Here is a 24,054-nt window from a genome sequence, read left to right as displayed (position 1 = left end):
GGGGGGAAAAGTTGGGAGGGGGGGATAAAGAACCCGGAAGTGCACCATCTTGCCTCCGTTCGTCCAAACAGGAGGGAAGGAGGAGGGAAAGAAGGAGAGAAGAAAAAACACCTCTGAAAATAAAATAGAGTCATTTTTGTTTTGATGGAGCTGAGCAGCCGTTAAAAGAACTGTAAAGCTGTGGCTGTCTGAGGCTGAATCCAATGTTAATCTTTAAGCCTTTAAAATAATCAAAGGAGGCCAGGAGTGGTGGCTCATGCCTGTAATCCCAGCACTTTGGGAGGATACATCACCTGAGCTCAGGAGTTAAAGACTAGTCTGGGCAACATGGCAAAACCCCATCTCTACAAAAAATACAAAACTTAGCCAGGCCCAGTGGCGCGCGCCTCTAGTGCCAGGTACTCAGGAGGCTGAGGTAGGAGAATCGCTTGAACCCAGGATGGGGAGGCTGCAGTGAGCCGAGATCATGCCACTGCACTCCAGCCTGGGCAACAGAGCAAGACTCTGTCTGGAAAAAAAAAATTCATTTATTTGTTCCTGAGACAAACATGCACGCACACACACGCACACAGACAAACACGCACACACACACACACTTCAGGAATCCATAATGAGGAAATTTGCTGAACCCAAATTCTGCTATCCAATTGCTGAATTATAAAGCAATGAGGAATGTAACAGAAAATGAGTAAAAATACCTTAACTTTGGGCTTGAATCTGACACTGCATGACTAAAGCAAGCCACTCCCCATCTAGGGCTGAAATTTCCTTATTTATATCAGAGGAGGCTGGATTAGAAAACACAGATATTCATAGCTACCATTCATTGAATCCCCAAAACGAAAGGGCAGGTTGGTTTTGTCCCTGTGTCTGTTCTAATCACTTATTAGAGGATGCCAGAAACATGGATTTGAGGAGTCAGAAGGTTCAGTGGGACAGTGCTGTGATTGACTAGTGATGTCTGCCACAGTCACAGGCCTGAAGAGCTTGGAGGGAATTTAGTAAACTCCATGAGGAAAGGGGCTGCATTTGTTTTGTTCACTGAGTTGGCCCCAGAGCCTGACCTCCCTGGCTCAGAGTGCACACTCAATAAATACTTCTCGAGTGACTGAGCTGCGGTGGATGAGAACCAGACCTCCTTGTTTCCACTTTCTGCTACTTTCTTATCCTCTCCAGAGCAGCAACTGCCTGATGAATGTTTTTTATTGACGTGGAAAGTCCACAATGCACAATGGTCATTCATGTAGGATCCCAACTTCCCTTGGAAGAGTATGTTTACTCTGCCACTAGGGGCAGTAATTCACTTAGTGTTCCCACATAGACATCTTCATGTTTGTGAAGGGCCTCAGAAGAGAAAGCTCTGAGCTGGGATTTTAAAGAGATTTATAGAGGGGTTTACAGAAATGCCATTTACTGAATCTTGCAGATTGCAAACATGTTTTGGCACCTTCCAAAATAGTAGTTCTCAGTGCAGGGCTGGGGGCACTTGGCAATGTCTAAAGACATTTTTGATTGTCACACCTGGGGGGAGGGGTGTGCTACTGGCATCCAGTGCATAGGGGCCAAGGATTCTGCTCCATAGCCCACAGTGCATGGGACAGCCCCCACCACAAAGAATGACCCAGTCCAAGATGTTGGCGGTGCTGAGGTTGAGAAACCAGGTTCTAGAAAACATGTGCAGACAATATCACCAAATTGCAGTGATGTGGCATCCGCTCTTCATGATCTTTCTTCATCTCCTGGGCCTACTCAGCCCTCATTTCTTTCTTTCTTTTTTTTTAATTGAGACAGAGTCACACTCTGTTGCCCAGGCTGGAGTGCAGTGGTGCGATCTCGGCTCACTGCAAGTTCCACTTCCTGGGTCCAAGCGATTCTCCTGCTTCAGCCTCCCGAGTAGCTGGGACTACAGGCGCATGCCACCAGGCCCGGCTAATTTTTATATTTTTAGTAGCAACAGGATTTCACTGTGTTAGCCAGGATGGTCTCGATCTCCTGACCTCGTGATCCACCCACATGGGCCTCCCAAAATGCTGGGATTAGAGGTGTGAGCCACCATGTCCGGCCTCAGCCCTCATTTCAGTATTTACCAAAGAAGCTCATTTTGACAAATGAAATAATGCAGTGTCATTGTGAAAAGCCTGGGTTTTGAGGCCAGACTGCTTGGGTTCAAATCCCAGCTCCTCTCCTTAAAAGCTGCATATTGGGCAAGCTATTCAACTTCTCTGTGTCTCAGTTTTCTCATCTGTAGGTGGGATAATAATAGCCTCTCCCATGGGGCTGTTATGAGGAGTAAATGGCCCTTGTACATAAAGCTCTTGGCACAGAGAAAATTACATAAATGTCCATTATTATACCTATCATTTGCCAAGCTTCGGGTGCCTGTAAAAGGCAATGCCAGCATTGAAATGCAGGCACACCTGGCTCCAGGGTCCACATCCTTAACCCTGACCTTGGCTGCTGGGAGACATAACTGAATTATCCCTCAGAATTTAGTTGATTAGTTGAACATTCATCCATCCCAAATAGATGAAGCCCAGGAGGGCTGCCCATATGGTGTCCCACCAGTTCTCCCAACCAGCTTGATAAATTCCATACCCAACATGAAACTGGCCTGACCAGAGGGAAAGAGAAAGTGTCCTCAGATTGCAGAGCTTCCTTCTCCCCAGCATGGAATTCTGGCCCAACCTCAGGAAGGACAGATCAGATTCTAATTATAAAGCTTCCCCAGAATTCCCCCAGGAACACTGGGCAAACCAGGCAGCTGGCGAGCCTTGGCAACCACCGAGATCCTCCTTGATCTGCCCTGGCTCAGCAGTAAGGTTCCTGCCGGGGCATTCACTGCGTGATGTTGCGGGGCATTCACATACGGGGTTAGGACTCAGTGAGCCACTTCGGTTCCTACAGGAGTTTCTACCGCCTAGGAGTTTGTGGCAGCCGCAGAAAGGCGAAGGCAACTGTAGGTGTGTGGTCTTGAAGACATGGAGATAAACACATCCAGGTTTATATCACAGTGCACCCCTGTTGACTGAGGTGACCTTGGGCAAGATCCTTCACCTCTCTGAGCTTCAGTTTCCCCATCTGCAAAATAGACTCCATAATAGGCACTTTAATGGGGGGATTAAATAAGAAAATGTAGCCAGGCGTGGTGGCATGTGGTTGTGGTCCAGGCTACTTAGGGGCTGCGGTGAGAGGATCGCTTGAGCCCAGGAGTTCAAGGATGTAGTGAGCTGTGATTGTACCACTGCACAATCCTTGAACTACTGGGCTCAAGTGCCTGGGTGACAGAGCAAGGAAAAGAAAAGAAGGAAGGGAGGGAGGGAGGGAAGCAGGGGGAGGGAAGGAAGGGAGGGAGGGAAGCGAGGGAGAGAGGGAAGGGAGGAAGGGAGGGAGGGAAGGAGGGAGAGAGGGAGGAAGGAAGGAAGAAAGGAAGGAAGGAAGGAAGGAAGGAAGGAAGGAAGGAAGGAAGGAAGGAAGGAAGGGAGGGAGGGAAGGAGGAAGGAAGGGAGGAAGGAAGGAAGGAAGGAAGGAAGGAAGGAAGGAAGGAAGGAAGGAAGGGAGAAAAAGTGTATAATACACTTTGAATATGGTATGGAGCGGTCACTATCTAGTTCAAAAGCTATTAGGTCTATCTTATCTTTAAGAAGGAAGTGGAGGTGCCTGGCAGGCGCTCAGACTCCCTCTGAGGATCCCTGGGGGCTCCTCGACCTGTGAATATTGTCCTTTGGTTGAGCATGTTAGAGAATACCACGGGCCATGTTTGGCCCACGGGCGCCAGGTTTTCTAGGCTACAAGTTGCAAATTGTAACCCATAGACCAAATATGGCCCCCTGATGTGTTTTATTTATCCTGCACAACATTTTAAAGGATTTTGAATCAGTTGCCTCCATTTCAAAAGTGACATCTTGCATAAAAATAAAGTTATGATTTTTTTGGAAAATCAGGTAATCTGGGCCTGGAATCCACATTTTGTCATGGTAACTTTTGGCTAGAATTGAACAGAGGCTGACAAGACAGGGCAAGTCCTCTGTAATTCCGCCAGGCCCCCCATCCTTGCTGTGTTACACTTGCATTGTGCGTTTATGTTCTCTGTCAGAGGTAACAGGGAGCCATCAAAGGCTCTAGAGGAAGGCAGTGGCTCATTCGAGGTTGGAAGTTCTGGCTCCAACTTTGGCACCACGGACTGATCTTCAGCAGATCGCTCAACCACTTGGGACCTTGCTCTGCTAATTTGTAAAGCAGACATGAAAATAATAACCTTTGTTCACAGGGCTGCTGTGAGGACCCAGCGTAATGATGTGACAATGGTGAATGAAATGCAAACGAAAGTTCCATGAAGTCAGAAACTCTGGCTGTCATGTTCCCTATGGTAGCCCAGGGCCTGGCAAACAGCAGGTGTTCAATATATGCATATTTTATGCATGAATGGATGAATAATATATATCAGTATCTTTAATGCTGGGTCCACAGCATGTGTTCAACACATGTTTATTGAATAAATGAATGAATGGGTGAAGAATATATGTCAGTGTCTGGTATACAGCAGGTGCTCAATACATGCTTATCAAATGAGCAAATTAATGAATGCATAATGTCTATGCACCTACCCTGGAGCCTTATATACAGGGGATGCTCAATAAATGTAAAAAGAAGGGAGAGAGGAAAGGAGGAAAGAAGGAAGGAAGGAGCTATCAATCTATAAAGGGCAGAACAGATATTAGACTGAACAACAGTCACAGTTAATGAGAAGCCCAAAGGCCCGTGAGACATTCCTGCAGAGTCCCACACAAGCTCTTGGGTGGGGCTTGCTGGCAGCACCCCCTGCTTTTGTAATAGCCGTGACAGTCCTTACACAGGGTTGCTGAGCCCTCGTTTTGGGGCAGCTGGAAAGCCGTGGCATCAGCAGACAAATGCAGAGCCAGCTGCAGCCTGCTGCGACCAAACAGGACAGATCAGTGTGTCTCTGCTGCCTGGCAGGGGGATAATACGGCTCTCAGCAGACCTTGAAGGAGGATTAATTCCCATGCAATCATCTCGGTGCCTTCTTTTCTCCCACTGCTGCTAATTAAGTCTTGTGTTTGATTCAAGACTCCTTGGAGTCCAAGGAAGAAAGTCCCTATTAAGTTAGCTTAAGCCAAAAGAAAGGGATTAAATGTCTGTATGGCCAGTACTGATGTCACAGTCATGCATTTAGGAGTGCAAAAATGTTGCTTTATTATTATCATCCCTTCCTAGACTTTAGTCAATCCTGTGCCATCTATTATCTTATGTACTTAATATCTTTCTCCTTTCTTTCTTTTTTAAAATTTAATTTTTGTAGACCAAGGGTCTCGCTATGTTGCCCAGATTGGTCTCAAACTCCTAGCCTCAAGTGATCCTTTTGCCTCAAGCTCTCAAAGTACTGGGATTATAGGCATGAGCCACCTTGTCCTTAACTTAATAACTTTCTTCATATCAAATTGCTTTTTAAAAATCTATCACCTGTAACATGGGGCTAATAAAAAGAAATTGGAATATATTTTTGGAAAGTGAAACTATAGTTTTAATTGGAAGATCAATAACAATTGCCTTAAGTAGGAAGTGTCTGCAAAAATAAATGCAACACAAATAAAACAATGTTATTAAATTCTAAGTGGTTGTGGTTGTCCCAGTGCCTTCTGTGTTAAATAGAGAGCAGAATAGCTGTTCTTAAAAGGTGTCAGCTGGGTGTGGTGGCTCATGCCTGTAATCCTAGCACTTTAGGAGGCTGAGGCGGGTGGATTGTTTGAGTCCAGGAGTTCGAGACCAGCCTGGGCAACATGGCGAAACCTTGGCCAACATGGCAAAATCCCTTCTCTACTAAAAATGCAAAAATTAGCTGGCTATGGTGGCGCAAACCTGGAATACCAGCTACTCAGAGGCTGAGGCAGGAGAATCGCTTGAACCCAGGAGGCGGAGGTTGCAGTGAGCTGAGATCGTGCCACTGCACTCCAGTCTGGGTGACTGAGCGAGACTCTATTTCAAATAAGTAAATAAATAAACACAAATAGAGATAAATAAATAGGTGTTAAAAAACAGACTGGCACCTCACAGACTCTTTCTCTTTGACATAATCATAAAAATGAAGACTGAAATGAAAAAGAAAGAACTTTCTTGTGAGGAGATGCAAAGTTATTTAAAATACTCTCTCTGCCACCTAAAGTCATTTTCTAAAAGACCTGAAATCATCTGGTAGGCTTCCAAATTTCCTCGCTCATCTCCTTTAATTCACTTTCAAAAAATCAGTATGTTTCATACTTGCCCCCGAAGTATTCCCTGGGGGACAGGAAGGTGAACTCATCCTTGGAGCTCTGGGAAGGGTATTGCAGAAAGAGGCCTGCCCCAGACCTCACAGAGCAGGTTGAAAACACATGCAAAATTTGCATTTTTCCCTCTCATATTTGGCATTGATTGTGACATAAAAATAGTATTTGTTTATTCTTAATTTTTTTTTTCAATCTCTAAGGGTAATTAACACTCCAGGAATATGTGCCATGTTTGTCTGTCTTGTTTTGTTTTGTTTTGAGATAGAGTCTCACTCTGTCACTCAGGCTGGAGTGCAGTGGCATGATCTTGGCTCACTGCAACCTCCACCTCCTGGGTTCAAGCAATTCTCATGCCTCAGACTTCCGAGTAGCCGGGACTACAGGCACCCGCCACTCCACCTGGCTAATTTTTGCATTTTTAGTAGAGACGGGGCTTCACCATGTTGGCCAGGCTAGTCTCGAGCTTCTGGCCTCAAGTGATCCGCCGGCCCCAGCCTCCCCAAATGCTGGGATTACAGATGTGAGCCACCGCGCTCGGCCCCCTGTTTGTCTTGAAGCATTGTGTCCCTCTGTGGTTCTTGACCCTATTGAACACATGCCTCCTTTACTTTAAAAATGTCAAAAATTTGCCTCTGTAATCCCAGCTACCCAGGAGACTGAGGTAGGAGGATCCCTTGAACTCAGGAGCTCAAGATCAGTGTGGGCAACATAGCAACACTCCATTTCTTTAAGAAAGTGAACAATTCGAATAATGCCTTCTTAACTATCCAGAAAAAACTTTCAAAGATAAAATAACCTAGTCACTCACATACTTTAAAAAAGAAATCAGCCGGGCGTGGTGGCTCACACCTGTAATCTCAGCACTTTGGGAGGCTGAAGTGGGTGGGTCACTTGATCCCAGGAGTTTGAGAATAGCCTGGGCAACATGGTGAAATGCCGCCTCTGTAAAATATACAAAAATTAGCCAGGCATGGTGGCACAAATCTATGCTTCCAGCTGCTTGGGAGGCTGAAGTGGGATGATCACTTGAGCCCGGGAGGTTGAGGCTGCAGTGAGCTGAGATTGCACCACTGCACTCTAGCCTGGGCAACAGAATGAAGTCCTGTCTCAAAATAAATAAATAAGAAAGAAATAAGTTCTTTGTTTGGTTTGCAAATTAGGAGGATCTAAGAGTATGTCATTCATTAAAATAACTTCAAAATGAGTTTGCCAACACAGGAAACCGCCTTTATATTATGTTTTATTCTTCATAGTAAAAATATCACTCAGTACAATTATACTTTGATATAGTTTTATCTTGGTACAATAGATGTTAGAGTAATGATGCCAAGATAAACTTGTCAATGAGAAAAAGAAAGAAATCAGTTCTAAAGTGCTAACCAGGAGGGATAAATTTAAAACATCATTAATCAAATAAAATTTATTTTTAATATGCAAATGTTTACTTACAACTCTGTCTAGATGACAAGGGGTCAATATCTGCCCCTGATTTAAATACGTTTGGATTTAACGGAATATCATTGATGCTTTTTCTTTACATTTGACCTTTTAAAATAAGGTTTAAATCAGTCTATTCATAGATAAACCCTGTGAATGAAAGCTGACACTGAAGTTTCCCATCAGTGACTCAAATGCTGCACACAGCGTTGTCATTGACAGCATGGTTTTCTGAAAAGAACAATTTTGTAAAGTTCCGGGTAAAACAAAGTAAATTTTCTTTTGACTTATCTGAAAGTGGCATTCCTGAAAAATTAAGTGTGTATTCAAACTATGCCAAAGAAAAAGTCTTGAATGTGTGAAACAGAGCAAAAGGTCTAGGTGTAGATCATCAGAAACAGTTTCAGCTGCATGACGGGTGGGCAGAACATTTGAGATGGTATGAGATGCAGGACAAGTCTATTTTGTCTCCTGCATTGTGGAATATCTGACATATCTGGCCCAGACTGGCATTCAATGCCAATCATTGGGACAACCAAGAATGTCCCACGATTTTCTTACCCACCCACTATGGGTTGGCACTCCCCATACAGAGGACCCCAGTATCCCTTTGGTTGTGTAGGCTTCCTTTAGCGCGACCTCATTATCGGCAGCTCTCAGTGCAGTGCAAACGCTACCTGGAGGCGCTGAAAAGCCCTTGTGATTCCGTGTCTTCCTTCTCCGCAGGGACTGAAGATCAGCGTGCTGTGGACGCTGTACTATGGCATCCTTAGTGCTTTTGCGCCCGTGTATAGCTGGATCCTGGTGCTCCGGGGCCTGGTGGGCTTCGGGATTGGAGGAGTTCCCCAGTCGTAAGTAAATACCCAGTGCTGGCTATGCAGCCAGGCTGCCCATCCACATGTCTGTTCGTGGCCTGGGTCGGGAGGTAGGGGCTGAGATGGGGGAGCAAGGGTGCAGAGATAGCTATACCAGGGCTTCCAGGATCAAGGAGCTATGGTGTAGCAAGAAAATAGCATCATTATCAGTATTGTTAGGATCAACAACAGCAGCAAAACAACACAATGGCTGGAAGGTTGCAAGCGAAATAATAATGCATCTAACATTGATGGACTGTTCCACTTGGACGCATCGCGGCAGCCCAAGAGGTGTGTGTTACTGTATTATTTCAATCTCTGTTTTACAGTTGGGGAAACTGAGGCTCAGAGAGTGAAATCATCTGTTTGAATCACATAGTGGGTAACTACAACATCCATGCTTTTAGCCACTATGAATGCTGCTTTCCACACTCTTCCAACCTAAACACAAGGCAGGGTATGATGCTGACCACATGTCACCCGGGCAGTAATTTGCTGGTGTTGTAGTTTAAGGTACTGAGAATATTCAGAGCTGTAGGAAGAAGCCACTATCTCCTGGGGGATTGAGGAGGAGGACTTCCTATTTGTGATGGGCCCTGAAGCAGAAATTGGCACACTATGGCATATGGGCAGAATTCGACCTGCTGACTGGTTTTGTTAATAAAGTTTTATTGGAATACATCGCACCCTCCATTTATGTATTATCCATGGTCATTTTCATGCCACAGCAACAGAACTGAGTAGTTTCAGCAGATATACGGCCTGCAAAGCCTGAACTATTTACTATGTGGCCCAATATAGAAAATGCGTGTTGGACCCCACCCTAAAAAGTAATAGCCAGTATTTCGTGTTAACTATGTGGCAGATGCTGTTCTAAATGGTTTACCTAGACAATCTCCTTTAAGCTCTTATTTTCCCTAGAAGGTAAATTATATTATTAACCCCATTTTACAGATAAAGAAACTGAGGCACAGAGAGGTAAAGTAACTTGCTCCAGGCAACACAGCCAGGAAGTGGCGGAGCTGGAATATGAACTGGACCTTCTAACCCCAGTGCCTGGGCTCTATACCCATTGCATTTTACTGCCTTGCTATTAAGAAGGCAAAGGATTTGGAAAGACCCAGAAGGAGACTTGGAGAAGATGTAGGATGTTTCCTAGGAAGAGAACCACATGAAAAGAGGAAGCTGCAGCTGAGGCTGAGGAAGGCTAGTTGTCTGGTTGGTCAGCTTGGAAGGATGAGATCTGTAAGAATTGGAAAGCTGGCCAGGCGCGGTGGCTCATGCCTGTAATCCCAGCACTTTGGGAGGCCAAGACAGATAGATCACTTGAGCTCAGGAGTTCGAGACCAGCCTGACCAACATGGTGAAACACCGTCTCTACTAAAAAATACAAAAATTAGCCGGGCTTGGTGGTGGGCACCTGTAGTCCCAGATACTTGGGAGGCTAAAGCAGGAGAATTGCTTGAACCCAGGAGGCAGAGATTGCAGTGAGCCAAGATCGTACCACTGCACTCCAGCCTGGGCAACAGAGTGAGACTTTGTCTCAATAAAAATTCAAAAAAAAAAAAAGAATTAAAAGCTGAGATTGGACAGGTAGGCCAGGTCAAGCTTGTTAAAGGCCTAAAATGCCAGGCCAAAGGGATTCTATTGGTGATGAGGAGCCACTGAGAGTTCTTGAGCAGTGGAGGTACTTTAGAAGTATGAATGTGGCTGTGGCAGGTAGAGCAGCTTGGAGGTAAGGAATCGTATTGCAATAATGTAGGCAAAGTTTGCAAGAGGACTAGGGTGATCCCTTGTAGGGTATTCATTTATTCCACCAATTTTTTTTGAGCACCTATAAATGCTAGGTGTCGGGATGCAGCATCGAGCGAGAGCACCATGGTCCCTGTTCTAGGATGGGATCCTGGGGAAGAGACTTTGAGATGGAGATTACTGTGCAGGTGGTTACTAGGATTAACACTTGCAAGCAACTGAGAAAATTAGGAGCCGCAGAGGGAGAAGTCGAATTGCAATACCATTGCCACAGAGGCCTCTGCTCAGCTTACAGGGGTTCAGAAGCTGAGGCAGCTCTTCAGAGGTGTTTCAGATTGGGGCAGGGGGGCTAGGCCTTTTTACCCTCACACCAACCAGGCATCAGATGTGGGCGGGCTGCCCTCAAGGATGGAGCATGACCATTGGCAAGGCAGCTACTTTTGGCCAAGGCAACTTCTGCAAGGGACTCAGCTATGAGCTCCCAGCAGGCAAGGCTGATGCTCATTTTGGAGGGAATAAGTGCCTCAGTCCCGAAGGGCAGACCTCATGGCACATCACAACATCCTCCACAGTCCAGGGTGGACCCACTTGCTTCAAATATAGTCATGCATCACTTAATGATGGGGGTGTGTTAAGAGAAATGCATCAATAGGTGATTCTGTCACCGTGCAAACATCATAGACTGTCCCCACACAAACCTAGATGGGACAACCTCCTACACAGCTAGGCTATACAGTATAGCCTATTGCTCCAGGGCTACACACCATGTAACTGTGCTAAATACTGCAGACAATTTGACCACAATGGTATTTGTGTATCTGAACATATCTAGACATAGAAAACCTGCAGTAGAGACACAGTATTGATTTTTTTTTTTTTAAAGGCCAGGCATGGTACCTCACACCTGTAATCTCAGCACTTTGGGAGGCTGAAGCAGGAGGATCCCTTGAGCCCAGGAGTCTGAGATCAACCTGGGCAACAAGGCTAGCCCCCCTCGCTATTAAAGAATAATGAAAATAGGCCAACTCTGGGTGCACTGCCTGTGAGTTAGCCCTGCTCTGCACGGAGCAGTACTCTTCAATAAAAGATTGCAAAATAAATTAATTATCACAGTATTATAATCTTATGGGACCACCATCATATATGTGGTCTGTTGTTGACTCAGATGTGTTATGCAACCCATAATTGTAATCTGTTCACCCCGCCTCAGAACAGTTCCCCCAGGATTCTGGTTAGTTTCTGCAGTAAATTAATCTACAGTCCCTGTGACTGCTGCTGGCCTCATGGCTGCAGAGGATGCCAATGGCGCTCATAGTTGAGTCCCTTGCAGAAGTTGCCTTGGTCAAAAGGCCAAATGTCTCCCACCTCCACTCCCCATTCTAAATTCCTCTCCGCTTCAGTGAGCAGCCCCGCTGATCTAGATGGTTTACCTCGGTGGGTGACTGAGACCTCACGCCTAAGGGGTGCGAGTCCCTGGTCGCCATGCCTCTTTTAGGCCATATTTGCTGTGCTTGTCCATTTAACACCAAAATTCAGCAGGAGATTACCAAGAGATGTCTGGTATATCGTCTGGGTGACCCTATGATAGATGGGGCTTATTAAGTCTTAATGATGGCTGGGATCAATTTCTCTGACACAGTGGTGACTCTTTTTCTTGCCTGTTCATTTCTCGACACAAAGGAGCCCAGAGTTACTGGGTAGCAGCTGTTTCTTAAAGTCTAATGGGTGCGGGTATGGTGGCTCAAGCCTGTAATGCCAGCACTTTGGGAGGCCAGGGTGGGTGGATCATCTGAGGACAGGAGTTCAAGACCAGCCTGGCCGACACAGTGAAACCCCATCTCTACTAAAACTACAAAAATTAGCTGGGTGTGGTGGCACATGTCTGTAATCCCAGCTACTTGGGAGGCTGAGGCAGGAGAATCCCGTGAACCCAGGGGACAGGGGTTGCAGTGAGCTGAGAGCATACCGCTGCAATCCAGCCTCAGTGACAGAGCAAAACTCCATTTCAAAAAAAAAAAAAAAGGTCTACTGGGACTCTTGCTGTGTCTCCTGTGGAAGCTTTCCCTCCCTGGGAGCCAGGACCTCTAGACCCACAGAGCCCAAAAGTTGCAGGATATGAAGTACAAATCCCCTGATCTGGGTCACTGGGACTGATGACAATGAAGCCTACTCTTACTCCAACCCCTTAATTTCCAGACTCATGAATCTTTTCTCCTGGGAATGAAGCATCATAATGGTAGTGGATTTAAGTGGGTATTGTGTCCTGGAGGACAGTGCCCCACGGTCATAGGGCATCATCTCCAAGCTGACACCTTAGTGTCACCTTCAGAGTGCTGTCCCATTGCTCTCTCAGGCCAGCAGCTTCTCTCAGGCCAGCAGCTTCAGGATAGCACAATATATGATAGGACCAGTGGATTCCAGGCCATACATCCACTTCTACATTTCCTTCACTCTATATGGGCTCCTTGGGTCCCAAGCAATGTTATGAGGGATCCTTTGTCAGTGGGTCAGACATTGTGTGAGCCCTCGGGTGATGGTGGCGACCGAGACCTTGTGGGCAGGAGAGTTAAACCAGTACCCAGAACTGGTGCAGATTCAGTCAAAAGGAATTGCTGCTCCTTCAAAACTGGAAGAGTCTAATGTACCTAAGTTGCTACCAAGTGACATGGAGTGGTTCCATCCTGGGGGGCTCCACGTTGGTCTCTGTTGCTGGCAGGCTGGCTCTTCGGCAGCACAAGCAGCAAGATCAGCATTAGAGGGTGAGGATCTGTTCAGTCCTGCCAGAGTGCCCACCCTCTCAGGGGTAATAGTTCAGGGATTGACTTCTTATGCCTGTTGAGCATCGTGATTGGGGAAGACCGGAAGACAGAGCCTAGAAGGGTAATGCTAATTCTTTTTTTTTTTTTGAGACGGAGTCTCGCTCTGTCGCCCAGGCTGGAGTGCAGTGGCCGGATCTCAGCTCACTGCAAGCTCCGCCTCCCGGGTTCACGCCATTCTCCTGCCTCAGCCTCCCGAGCAGCTGGGATTACAGATGTGCACCACCATGCTAATTCTTTTTTTTTTTTTTTGAAACAGAGTTTTGCTCTTGTTGCCCAGGCTGGAGTGCAGTGGCCGGATCTCAGCTCACTGCAAGCTCCGCCTCCCGGGTTCACGCCATTCTCCTGCCTCAGCCTCCCGAGCAGCTGGGACTACACGCGCCCACCACCATGTCCGGCTAATTTTTTTTGCACTTTTAGTGGAGACGGGGTTTCACCGTGTTAGCCAGGATGGTCTCGATCTCCTGACCTCGTGATCTGCCGGCCTCGGCCTCCCAAACTGCTGGGATTACAGGCGTGAGCTACCGCACCCGGCCAGGGTAATGCTAATTCTAAAATAGATCATAGGCTCTGAAACCGGACTGCTTGGGTTTGAATCCTGGTTGCTCTGTCACATAATAGCTATATGACCTCAGGCAAGTCACTGAACCTTCCTACATCTGTTTCCTCATCTCTAAAATGGAACAACATCCCCACCTCATGAGGTCCCTTAAAATAATAGTCATTAAATGACAACATTCTGTAAAATGCCCAGGACAGTGCCTGGCAGAGCACTCAAGATTTATTAACAAGCATTTGATCTGCTGAAGGCTTTGGTAAGAAGCTCAAGTGTCATTGTGATGGACGATGGATGATGGATGAATGACTCAAGGTATCACTGTAGACAGAACAGGGACAGGGGAAACATGACCACGTGGATTTAACACATGAGCAAACCCCCAGCTGCCTCCTGCCACTTGGGAGGCTGGAGGATGGTGAGTGGCTCTCAGCTCTCCTCAGTCCTTCCCTCCTTGATTCACGATTAATTCCTCCAGGGCTCTGTAGAGTAGGCATTTGACATACACTTCTGAATCTGGGATGAGCTTACAAACCACTGGAGCTTGAAGCAAAGGCTATTAATGGAGCTGCAGCCATAAATCTGGGCTGGCAGGGGCTTGTGGACAATGTGCTCCACTTCTGGCTCAGCTCCAGGAATTCCTGCAGACACAACCACTGCCCTATTCATGAGTATGATGAGTTCATTGAGTACGATACAGTTTTCCCCTAGTGGCTGGGAGGAATGTACTCACAGAATAGCAAATCAAATTCCCTTACCAGGGACGCTCAGAGAGATGCCAGCAGAAATAGACTTCAAACAGTCACTGGATTTTCTTCTTATATAAGGAAAGAAAAAGGAATTAAATATGCAGAATGCCCACAGAAATTCTTGTTCAGGATGGTAGAATGAGAAGAGACGTTTGCTATTTCTTCTTCTTCCACATTTCCTGGAAATGACATAGAAGTAGTAAGAAATAGAATAAATCTTTTCTTTCTGCAAGAGACAGGGTCTTGCTCTGTTACCCAGGCTGGAGTACAGTGGCACAATCATGGCTCACTGCAGCCTCGAACCCCCAGACTCAAGTGATCCTTCTGCCTCAGCCTTCCAGGCACACACCACCATGCTCAGCTAATTTTTTCTACTTTTTGGTGGAGATTGGGGTCTCACTATGTTGCCTGGGCTGGTCTTGAATAACTGACCTCAAGCGATCTGCCTGCCTTGGCCTTCCAAAGTGCTAGGATTACAGGCAGGCATCAAGATTCCCAGCTAAGAAATAGAATAAACAGTGCTTGAGAGCAAGAAAACAGTGCCATCAGTGGATCAGAATTTTGAGAAGCCTCTGGAAGCTTATAAGCAGATGGGATTGCAAGGGTGGAGTAACTGGAACAGAGAAAACCACACCCTAAAACAGCAAAGGGGCAGGACTACAAAGAGGAAGAGAGATTCTTCCTGTGGGGCTCTGGGGTAATGGCACAGGACATCAGGGGAATAAAATAAAGGACACAGAGGAGCTAGGAGGGCCTTTCCCCCTTATCTCATGCTTATCTTAAGGGTCCCCGGCTTGCCTGCCTGCTCCCTACCTCTTCCCCATTTAGTTGTTCATGTATTGAACACTGCTATAGCCCTTCCGTTTGGTTATTGAGCTGTTACTATATTCCAGACACTGAGCCTCGTGCTTTACATATATTACCACTTTAATGCTCATAACATCTTAGGATATAGATGTTATGATCATCTCCACTTTACAGGTACAAAAGCTGGAGCTTTGTAGAAACTAAGTAGCATGCGCAAGGTCACATAGCTAGTAAATGGCAGAGCTAAGGTTTAGACATCACTTGACCCTCCAAACCTATGCTCTGAACTACTCCACTAAATAGCTTTTTTTTTTTTGTCACCCAGGCTGGAATGCAGTGGCATGATATCTTGTGGCTCACTGCAACCTCCACCTCCTGGGTTCAAGCTATCCTCCCACCTCAGCTTCCCGAGTAGCTGGGATTACAGGCGCACGCCACCACACCTGGCTAATTTTTGTATTTTTAATAGAGATGGGGTTTCACCATGTTGGCCAGGCTGGTCTCGAACTCCTGACCTCAAGCGATTTGCCTGCCTCAGCCTTCCAAAGTGCTGGGATTACAGGTGTGAGCCACCCCACCCAGCCTAAATAGCTCTTTTATCTGTGAGGAGGGCAAATAAAAACTAGAAACGAAGTTACAGAAGAAATATTTAGCCATCCAAGAGAGCCACTGGCTTCCCACCACTGTAACTCTATCCACTTACACAAAAATAATGTCTTAATTATACAATGTTCCTATCTAGTTACAAAAATGATTCCACTAAGTTCATTATTTGGAAACATTTAGTTGGAGATATTTTGATGTGATTAAATACAATTAAAAGTTTCCATTAATTTACAATAGCTATACCCTATTGCAGCAACTCATAAAATCAGATGAAAAAGATTTTGCTGTTTAAGTCTTAAAAGCTCAACAACCGGAAGTCCCTGTAATGTACTCTGAATGTTAAGTATAAATGTCAATTAGGGCTGGGAGTGGTGGTTCACGCCTGTAATCCCAGCACTTTGGGAGGCCGAGACGGGTGGATCACCTGAGGTGGGGAGTTCGAAACCAGCTTGACCAACATGGAGAAGCCCCATCTCTACTAAAAATACAAAATTAGCTGGGTATGGTGGCACATGCCTGTAATCCCAGCTAATTGGGAGGATGAGGCAGGAGAATCGCTTGAACCCGGGAGGCAGAGGTTGCAGTGAGCTGAGATCGCGCCATTGCACTCCAGCCTGAGCAACAAGAACGAAACTCCATCTCAAAAAAAAAAAGAAAGTCAACTGGGTCATTAAGGATCCTGTTCCTCTACCCTGATCTGTGCTTTCCTACGACCCTCCTTCTCTCCTCCCTTCCTCATTCTTTTCTTCCTTCCCCCAAAGTAGAGATTCTCATTCTTGGTGATAAGAACAACAACAACATTAGCCTTAATAGTGATGATGATGATGATAATAATGGAGTTTACCAAGTGCCGGAAACTTTGCTAAACGTTCTGCTCAGACTACCTTACTTGGTCCATTGAACAACTGTTTTATCGCCATATGACAGATGCGAAAACCGAGGCTTAGAGCTCACGAGGGACTTGCTGGAGGTCAGATAGTTGTTATTATTATTTTTGAAACCAGATTTTGCTCTGTTGCCGAGGCTGGAGTGCAGCAACATGACCATACCTCCCTGTAGCCTCAAACTTCTGGGCTCAAGCGATCCTCCCACCACAGCCTCTGGAGTCGCTAACGTGTGTGCCACCACACCCAGCTAATTTTTTAAATTTTTTGTTGAGATGGGCTACAGAGGACAGGGTAGATGGTCTCACTATGTTACCCAGGCTGTTCTTGAACTCAAGTGATCCTCCCATCTTGGCCTCCCAAGTGTTGGGATTACAGGTGTGAGTCATCATGCCTGGCCAGATGGTTATTACGTGTAGTGTAGGAGGCCTGGGCACAGTGGCTCATGCCTGTAATTCCAGCACTTTGGAAGGCTGGGGCGGGTGGATCACTTGAGGCCAGGAGTTTGAGACCAGCCTGGGCAACATGGCAAAACCCCATCTCTTCTAAAAATACAAAAATTAGCCAGGCATGGTGGTGCACACCTGTAATCTTAGCTACTTGGGAGGCTGAGGTAGGAGAATCGCTTGAACCCGGGAAGCGGAGGTTGTAGTGAGCTGAGATTGCACCACTACACTCCAGCCTGGGTGACAGAGTGAGACTCTGACTCGAAAAAAAAAAAAAACTGGAATGTAGGGTTTGCTTCTACTTTGTAACAAACCACCTTCGCATTCATGGTTTAAAACAATGATTAATTCAACTCATGATTCTGCAGTGAGGCAGTTTGGTGGCTCCTCTAGACTCTATGGGGCTTGCTCAAATGTCTTCAGTCCACTGAATCAGGGGGCACCCGGGCACCTGGTCCCATGGCACCTGGACAAGGGTGGATGGCAGCAAGCAGAAGCCACAAAGCTTCTCGAGGCCTAAGCTTGGAACTAGCATAACATCATTTCTGCTACATTCTGATGGTCAAAGCAAGTCACAAGGCCACCCAGATCCCAGGGAGGGGGAAATGAACTCTTGATGGGACGTGCTGCAGTCACACTGCAAAGGTGCATAGATACTGGGAAGGAAAGTATTGGAGCAACTTTGGCAAGCCAGTTATAACTGAGTTCAAATCCAGGTGTGTCTGGTGCCAAAGCCCTAACCATGTTGAACAACAATTTCAAAGGGGTTTCTAGCATATATAGTCAGAAGGTCCTGTTAAATCATTTATGTCCACGGCGTCTCTGGTGCTGATTTGGAGAATGACTCTGGTGTGTAGAGCTGGTGGTTCTTAACAGGTTTATATTCCCTTTAAGGCAGGTAAGAGAAATCACATGTAGAATCCCAGATAATTACTCTTTCTGTCTACGGAGGGACATCAAGAAGGAATAGACTTTAATTCAAACAAGGGAATTAAATACAATTTTATTTTTGTCATTACAGACAGTTTACTTTTGTTTTAGAAAATTTAGAAAATGCAAATAAGCACCAACGAAATGATAATCACCTCTTACTGCGCCGTGTCTCTCCACGAAAATACCAACACACGTTGGCACTGGGCCAGTATGTTTTACTTCCAGTAGAGGGCGCCATGCACCGCAGTCAAACACCATTTATGTAAGCCGCTGCGAGGGGAAACCTGGAGTAAGGTAACCCACGCCCTCCTTGTGTTTTAGCTACTCTTAAAGACAATACCTCAGGTAGCTGCCCAGCTGTTCTACCCTGAAACCTGCCCTAGAATGATCTTCAAATTGGTGTCAACAATGAGCTTATACACAAAGCCTGTCCTCGTTCCTCCAAAGACCAGGCAGAAATGCCAGGCTGAGATCACAGGTTCTTTCTTTCTAAACACGTGATCCAAATGGCAAGCCTCTAATTGCCCAGTGCTGTAAATGTGATTATTTGCAGTGGGAATTTATTTATGCCAGAATCAGCTGATTCTTGGCATTGCTAATTTCATTGCTCATTCTTTTATTTTTCAGTCTGATTATAATAATTGCCATACTTTGGATAAAGATCAAGTAGCTTGTTTTCATAATGAACTGCTATAAATAATGGCCAAATGTGGGGCACAACAATTATAGGAAAAGACGTTTCTTGTAGCACAGGTGGCAAAAGGAAGAAACTGAACACAACCTAAGCATTCATCAATAAGGGGCAGTTAAATAAATGATGATACTACCGAGATGAGGAAGGCTATGCAGCTGTTAAGAATAATGCTCAGCTGAGCGTGGTGGCTCATGCCTGCAATCCCAGCACTTTAGGAGGAGACTGAAGCAGGCAGATCGCTTGACTCAGGCATTCAAGACCAGCCTGGGCAACATGGTGAAACCTTGTCTCTGGAAAAAATACAAAAATTAGCCAAGTGTGGTGGTGCACACCTGTAGTCCCAGCTATTCAGGAGGCTGAGGTGGGAGGATCATCTACCCCAGGAGGTCAAGGCTACAGTAAGCTGAGATCGTGTCACTGCACTCCAGCCTGGGTGACAGAGTGAGATGCTATCTCAAAAGAAAAAAATAAAAAGAGTAATTCTTGGCCAGGCATGGTGGCCCATGCCTGTAGTTCCAGCACTTTGGGAGGCCAAGGCAAGAGGATTGCTTGAGCCCAGGAGTGTGAGACCAGCCTGGACAAAATAGTGAGACTCCATGTCTACAAAAAAAAAGAAGAAAGAAAAGGAAAAATTAGCTGGGCATGACTGTGCATGCCTGTCACCCCAGATACTTGGGAGACAGGTGGGAGAATCATTTGAGCCCAGGAGCTCAAGGCTGCAGTGAGCTATGATCACTACACTCCAGCCTGGGTGACAAACCAGACCCTGTCTCAAAAATAAATAAAACTGTAGATTTACCTCTCCTAACATGAAAAGATTTCCATATCATCTTGTTGAAGCAGATTCTAACACAGAAATTCAAGAACAAGAAGTTTCCTCTGGGAGACTCAGCCGCAGGTCCTCCAAATGGTCCCGCTTCACGGATGAGGGAACTGTCCAGTGAGGGTGACTCCTGGGAAGTTTAAATTCTTTGGCACTTCTGGCCTGCCACAAAGGCTGGCCAGGCAAGCTTTAATGGCCAGAGAAAGTTCTCTGGAAACAGTCACAGGTACTGGCAGTTGGAAGGTGGGCTGGCATGCATGGATGTGCTAAGAATGGGGATGTTTGGGTGGAACGCTGACAGTGCGCTGTGTGTGTTAAGAAAAAAAAAAAAGGAAAGAGGCCAGGTGCAGTGGCTCACACCTGTAATCCCAGCACTTTGAGAGGCTGAGGTGGGCAGATCACGAGGTCAGGAGATCGAGACCATCCTGGCTAACATGGTGAAACCTCATCTGTACTAAAAATACAAAAACTAGCCGGGCATGGTGGCGGGCGCCTGTAGTCCCAGCTACTCGGGAGGCTGAGGCAGGAGATTGGCATGAACCTGGGAGGCAGAGCTTACAGTGAGCTGAGATTGCACCACTGCACTCCAGCCTGGGTGACAGAGCGAGACTCTGTCTCAAAAAAAAGGAAAGAAGAGAGGGAGGAAAAGGTAGGAGAGAGGTAAGGAAAGAGAAGGGAAAATGAAAGAAAGAAATAGCATGTTAGTTAAATTTATGTATTTATTTTTTCATAGGAAAGAGGCTGAAAGATTGCAGGCCAGGCACAGTGGCTTATGCCTGTAATCCCAACACTTTGGGAGGCCAAGGCGGGTGGATCACTTGAGGTCAGGAGTTCGAGACCAGCCTGGCTAACATAGTGAAACCCCATCTCTATTAAAAATACAATAAAATTAGCTGGGCGTTGTGGCGTGCACCTGTAATCCCAGCTACTCGGGAAGCTGAGGCAAGAGAACTGTTTGGACCTGGGAGGCAGAGGTTGCAGTGAGCCTGAGATCGCACCACTGCACTGCAGCCTGAGTGAGACAGTGAGACTCCATGTCAGAAAAAAAAAAAAAAACAACGCCGAAAGATTGCAAAGCAAACTCTGATTAGTAGTTATGGCTTTCGGGAAGGGAAATGGAAGTTGGGGTCATAGGGAGAGGAAGAATCGTCATGTGCTCTGCATGCTTATGTATTGGTAAATTATTTTACAATGAGATTGCATTCATATAATACTCTATAACTGAAAAAAAAAAGAATGAAAAGACTTCATTAAATAGGTTATAGCTTTATCATAAAAACAAATCCTTGATCTCTAAGGATAGAAACAGCTTTGCCCTTAGAATACCCTACTGCACATTTTTGCATGATTAGTAGTTTGACTTCAATTTGGTGAGGGAAAGGTAAACATGGTATTACTATTGATTTTTAAAAATAATATAAGCATACCATTAGGAAAATAGAATAAAATATCAAAGTCATCCGTGATAATTGCTGCAATCTTTAGCAACCACTATAATCTTGGTTTCTATTATCAGGGTTTAGTTAATGAAATTCCCCATGGTTTTCTGTTGAGTGAGGTACTGGAAGGAATATAAACTGGAACAACTTTTTGGAGAAGCACTTTGGTAGTATATATCTCAAATCATAAAAACAGGCATACCCTCTAACTCAAATTCTACTTAGGGGGATCTGTCCTAAGGAAACAATGTGAAGACAACGACTTTCATCCTAAAGATGTTTAAGGAAGTATTGTTTATAACTGTGAAACCGTTCCAACAGGGAAGTGATTCATGGGTTGCATGATATAGACAAACCTAGTTTAAAATGTTGGCTCTTCTGCTTACTAACTTACTAGCTATGCAATCCTGGTCAAGTAACAACTTTTCTGTTGTTGATAGATGTAGATATGAAAATGGTGGTAGTCCATTCTCACAGTGCTGTAAATAACTATCTAAGACTGGGTATTTTATAAAGAAAAGAGGTTTAATTGACTCACAGTTCCACAGGCTGTACAGGAGGTATGACTGGGGAGGAATCAGGAAACTTACAAGCATGGTGGAAGGCAAAGATGAAGCAAGCATATCTTCACGTGGCAGCAGGAGAGAGAGAGGGAAGAGGGAAGTGCTACACACTTTTAAACAACTGGATCTCATGAAAACTTACTCACTATCATGAGAACTGTGAGGGGGAAAACCACCCCCAAGAGCCAATTACCTCCTACCAGGTCCCTCCCCCAACACTGCGAGTTACATTTCAACATGAGATTTGAGTGGGGCCGAGAGCCAAACCATCTCTCTCTCTCTCTCTCTCTCTCTCTCTCTCTCTCTCTCACGCACACACACACACATTGGAATTGTAATTACTTACCCCCATGACTTGCAATTCTTATTGGGTAAGCTAATCCATGCAGAACATCTAGAGTACTGTTAAACACATAGCAGATACTCAGTAAAAGGTTGCTATTATTAAGGATAGTATGGTTCATGTATGTGATAGAACAGATGTGTGCAAGAGCCTATTAAATGGCATGGAAATGCTTGTTTATAAATCAGATTGATAATAGGCATTCTTGAGTATGATCTCAGCTAGGGATTCATACAGAGAGAAAAAGAGAGACTAAGACAGAAAGAGAGAATGTACTAAAATACACTATGAAGTGAGACTAGCTGGCATTAACATTTTCTTCTTGCTTTTCTCTAAAGAGAGTCCCACTGAACTACTGAAGCTCTAGCCCTTCTTCTGAGGCTCCTGAGAATTCTTCTTTCTTTGGATAGAGGTGCCTTTGCTCAGAATCCTAACAAGGACTTTTACTGATGATAGAAAGAACTGTGTCTAAATCTCAGTGGTATTGCTGAGGCCACCTTTTGAAAAGTGAAATGCTCTGTAGGGAAACCCATTGATTGGGCTGCATAGAAGCAGACAGAACCGGGGGCAGAGATTTCTCTATAAGTGATTTATTGAAAGTGTTCTTGGGAGGAAGCTGTAAGAGTGAAAGATGCTAAGAGAAAGATACAGGGAAGAAGTTCACAAGGATGTGGTTTCTTCTGGACTCACCTGAGCACACAGGGAGCTAAGGAGTGTTCATTGCTCCACAGAGTCTGACCCCCACCCCTTCCCCCAATACCAGGGGGTGGCCTTTTATACACATACATGCCAGTCTGCAGCCTGCCCTGGGGAGATTGGCATGACTCCTAGGTACCTCTGGTGTGATGCAGCTTCAGTTGCTCAAGAGTATCCATAAGAGAAGGTTGCAGGTATGAGCCATTAGCAGAAGTGCAAGGTGGGCACACAGACCTAGTAAAGGGATCCTAGGAGATCTAAATGAGTCCCCAGCACCATCTTTCTTCAAAGAGTTAAAGGAAATTAACTTCCCTTTATCCCCCAACCCCCCACCCCTTAAGAAGAGCTAGGAGAATAACATGAGGCCATTTAGTAGCTCAGATGCCTGGCTTAGGTGGGAGATATGAAAGAAAAGAAGGCCTCCTCTTCCTAGCAAAATTGAAGGCAGCATGGGGTAGGTGGGAGCAGGGATTGATTTAAAAGTTCCCTTCCATGTCCAGCATGCCCAAAGGTTGAGGAAGTGAAAAGGAGGAAAGTGTGGAAGCAGCAGACAGAGGAGGCAGCCAGTGCAGTTGGGACATTGCTTACATTAAGGAAACAAGTAAATAGAGCAAAGACGTAACTGTGTTGAGGATAATGAGACCAGATTTCCCATTATTGGAGAAGGGAATTGCAGCATTAAGTGAGGAAGGTTAGAATGAACCCTAAGGTGATGAACTGAAATGGAAAGTATCAGTATGAACTCATTTTTAAATAAATATACACAGATAGTTATAGATATGGTGAGTGTGTGAAGAGAGAGGGAGAGAAGTAAGATAGAGATAGATAGACAGATAATCTCTTAGCTGTGTCCGCCAAGAGGGCCCAGCAGCAGTGACACCCCAGGAGCAATGAGCACACTGAGCACAGAGATCTTGGTTTCTAAATACCATCTTCTGCCAAAGGGAACCAGGGCTTCTTAGAAAGGTGATGACAGACTCCAGGGCTGGGGCAAAGGAAGTACAAGATGAGCTGGATATCTTGTGCTAGAAAATAGGGAAGACCTCAAGGAATGATGGAGACATGCCAAAAGAACAATAAGAATCAGCTTGAAGGGGCTCCCACTGGGCAGATCTGGGACAGTCTGAGCATCAAAATAATAACAGGTTGCAGGCCGGGTGTGGTGGCTCACACCTGTAATTCCAGCACTTTAGGAGGCTGAGGCAGGCAGATCACTTGAGGTCAGGAATTTGAGACCAGCCTGGGCAACATGGTGAAACCCTATCTCTACCAAAAGATACAAAAATTAGCCAGGCATGGTGGCGGGCACCTGTAATGTCAGCTACTCAGGAGGCTGAGGTGGGAGAATTGCTTGAACCCAGGAGGTGGAGGTTTA

At 45.6% G+C, this 24,054-nt stretch overlaps 1 protein-coding gene across 1 annotated transcript in view; it reads left to right on the top strand.

Moving 5' to 3' along the window:
• SVOP (SV2 related protein homolog (rat)) overlaps positions 1-24,054 on the top strand; it is a 113,720-nt gene that overhangs the window by 53,005 nt on the left and 36,661 nt on the right. Inside the window, exon 6 of the mRNA XM_011935939.1 lies at positions 8,445-8,569. Coding sequence (XP_011791329.1) covers positions 8,445-8,569 — 125 coding nt within the window. The remainder of the gene's footprint in view (positions 1-8,444; positions 8,570-24,054) is intronic.

This window comes from Colobus angolensis, unplaced genomic scaffold (assembly GCF_000951035.1).
Source record: "Colobus angolensis palliatus isolate OR3802 unplaced genomic scaffold, Cang.pa_1.0 Scaffold10, whole genome shotgun sequence".
NCBI classification, from domain to species: Eukaryota; Metazoa; Chordata; class Mammalia; order Primates; family Cercopithecidae; genus Colobus; species Colobus angolensis.
The sequence above is the reverse complement of the archived record's forward strand: the minus strand, read 5'-3'. Positions and strand labels throughout refer to the sequence as shown.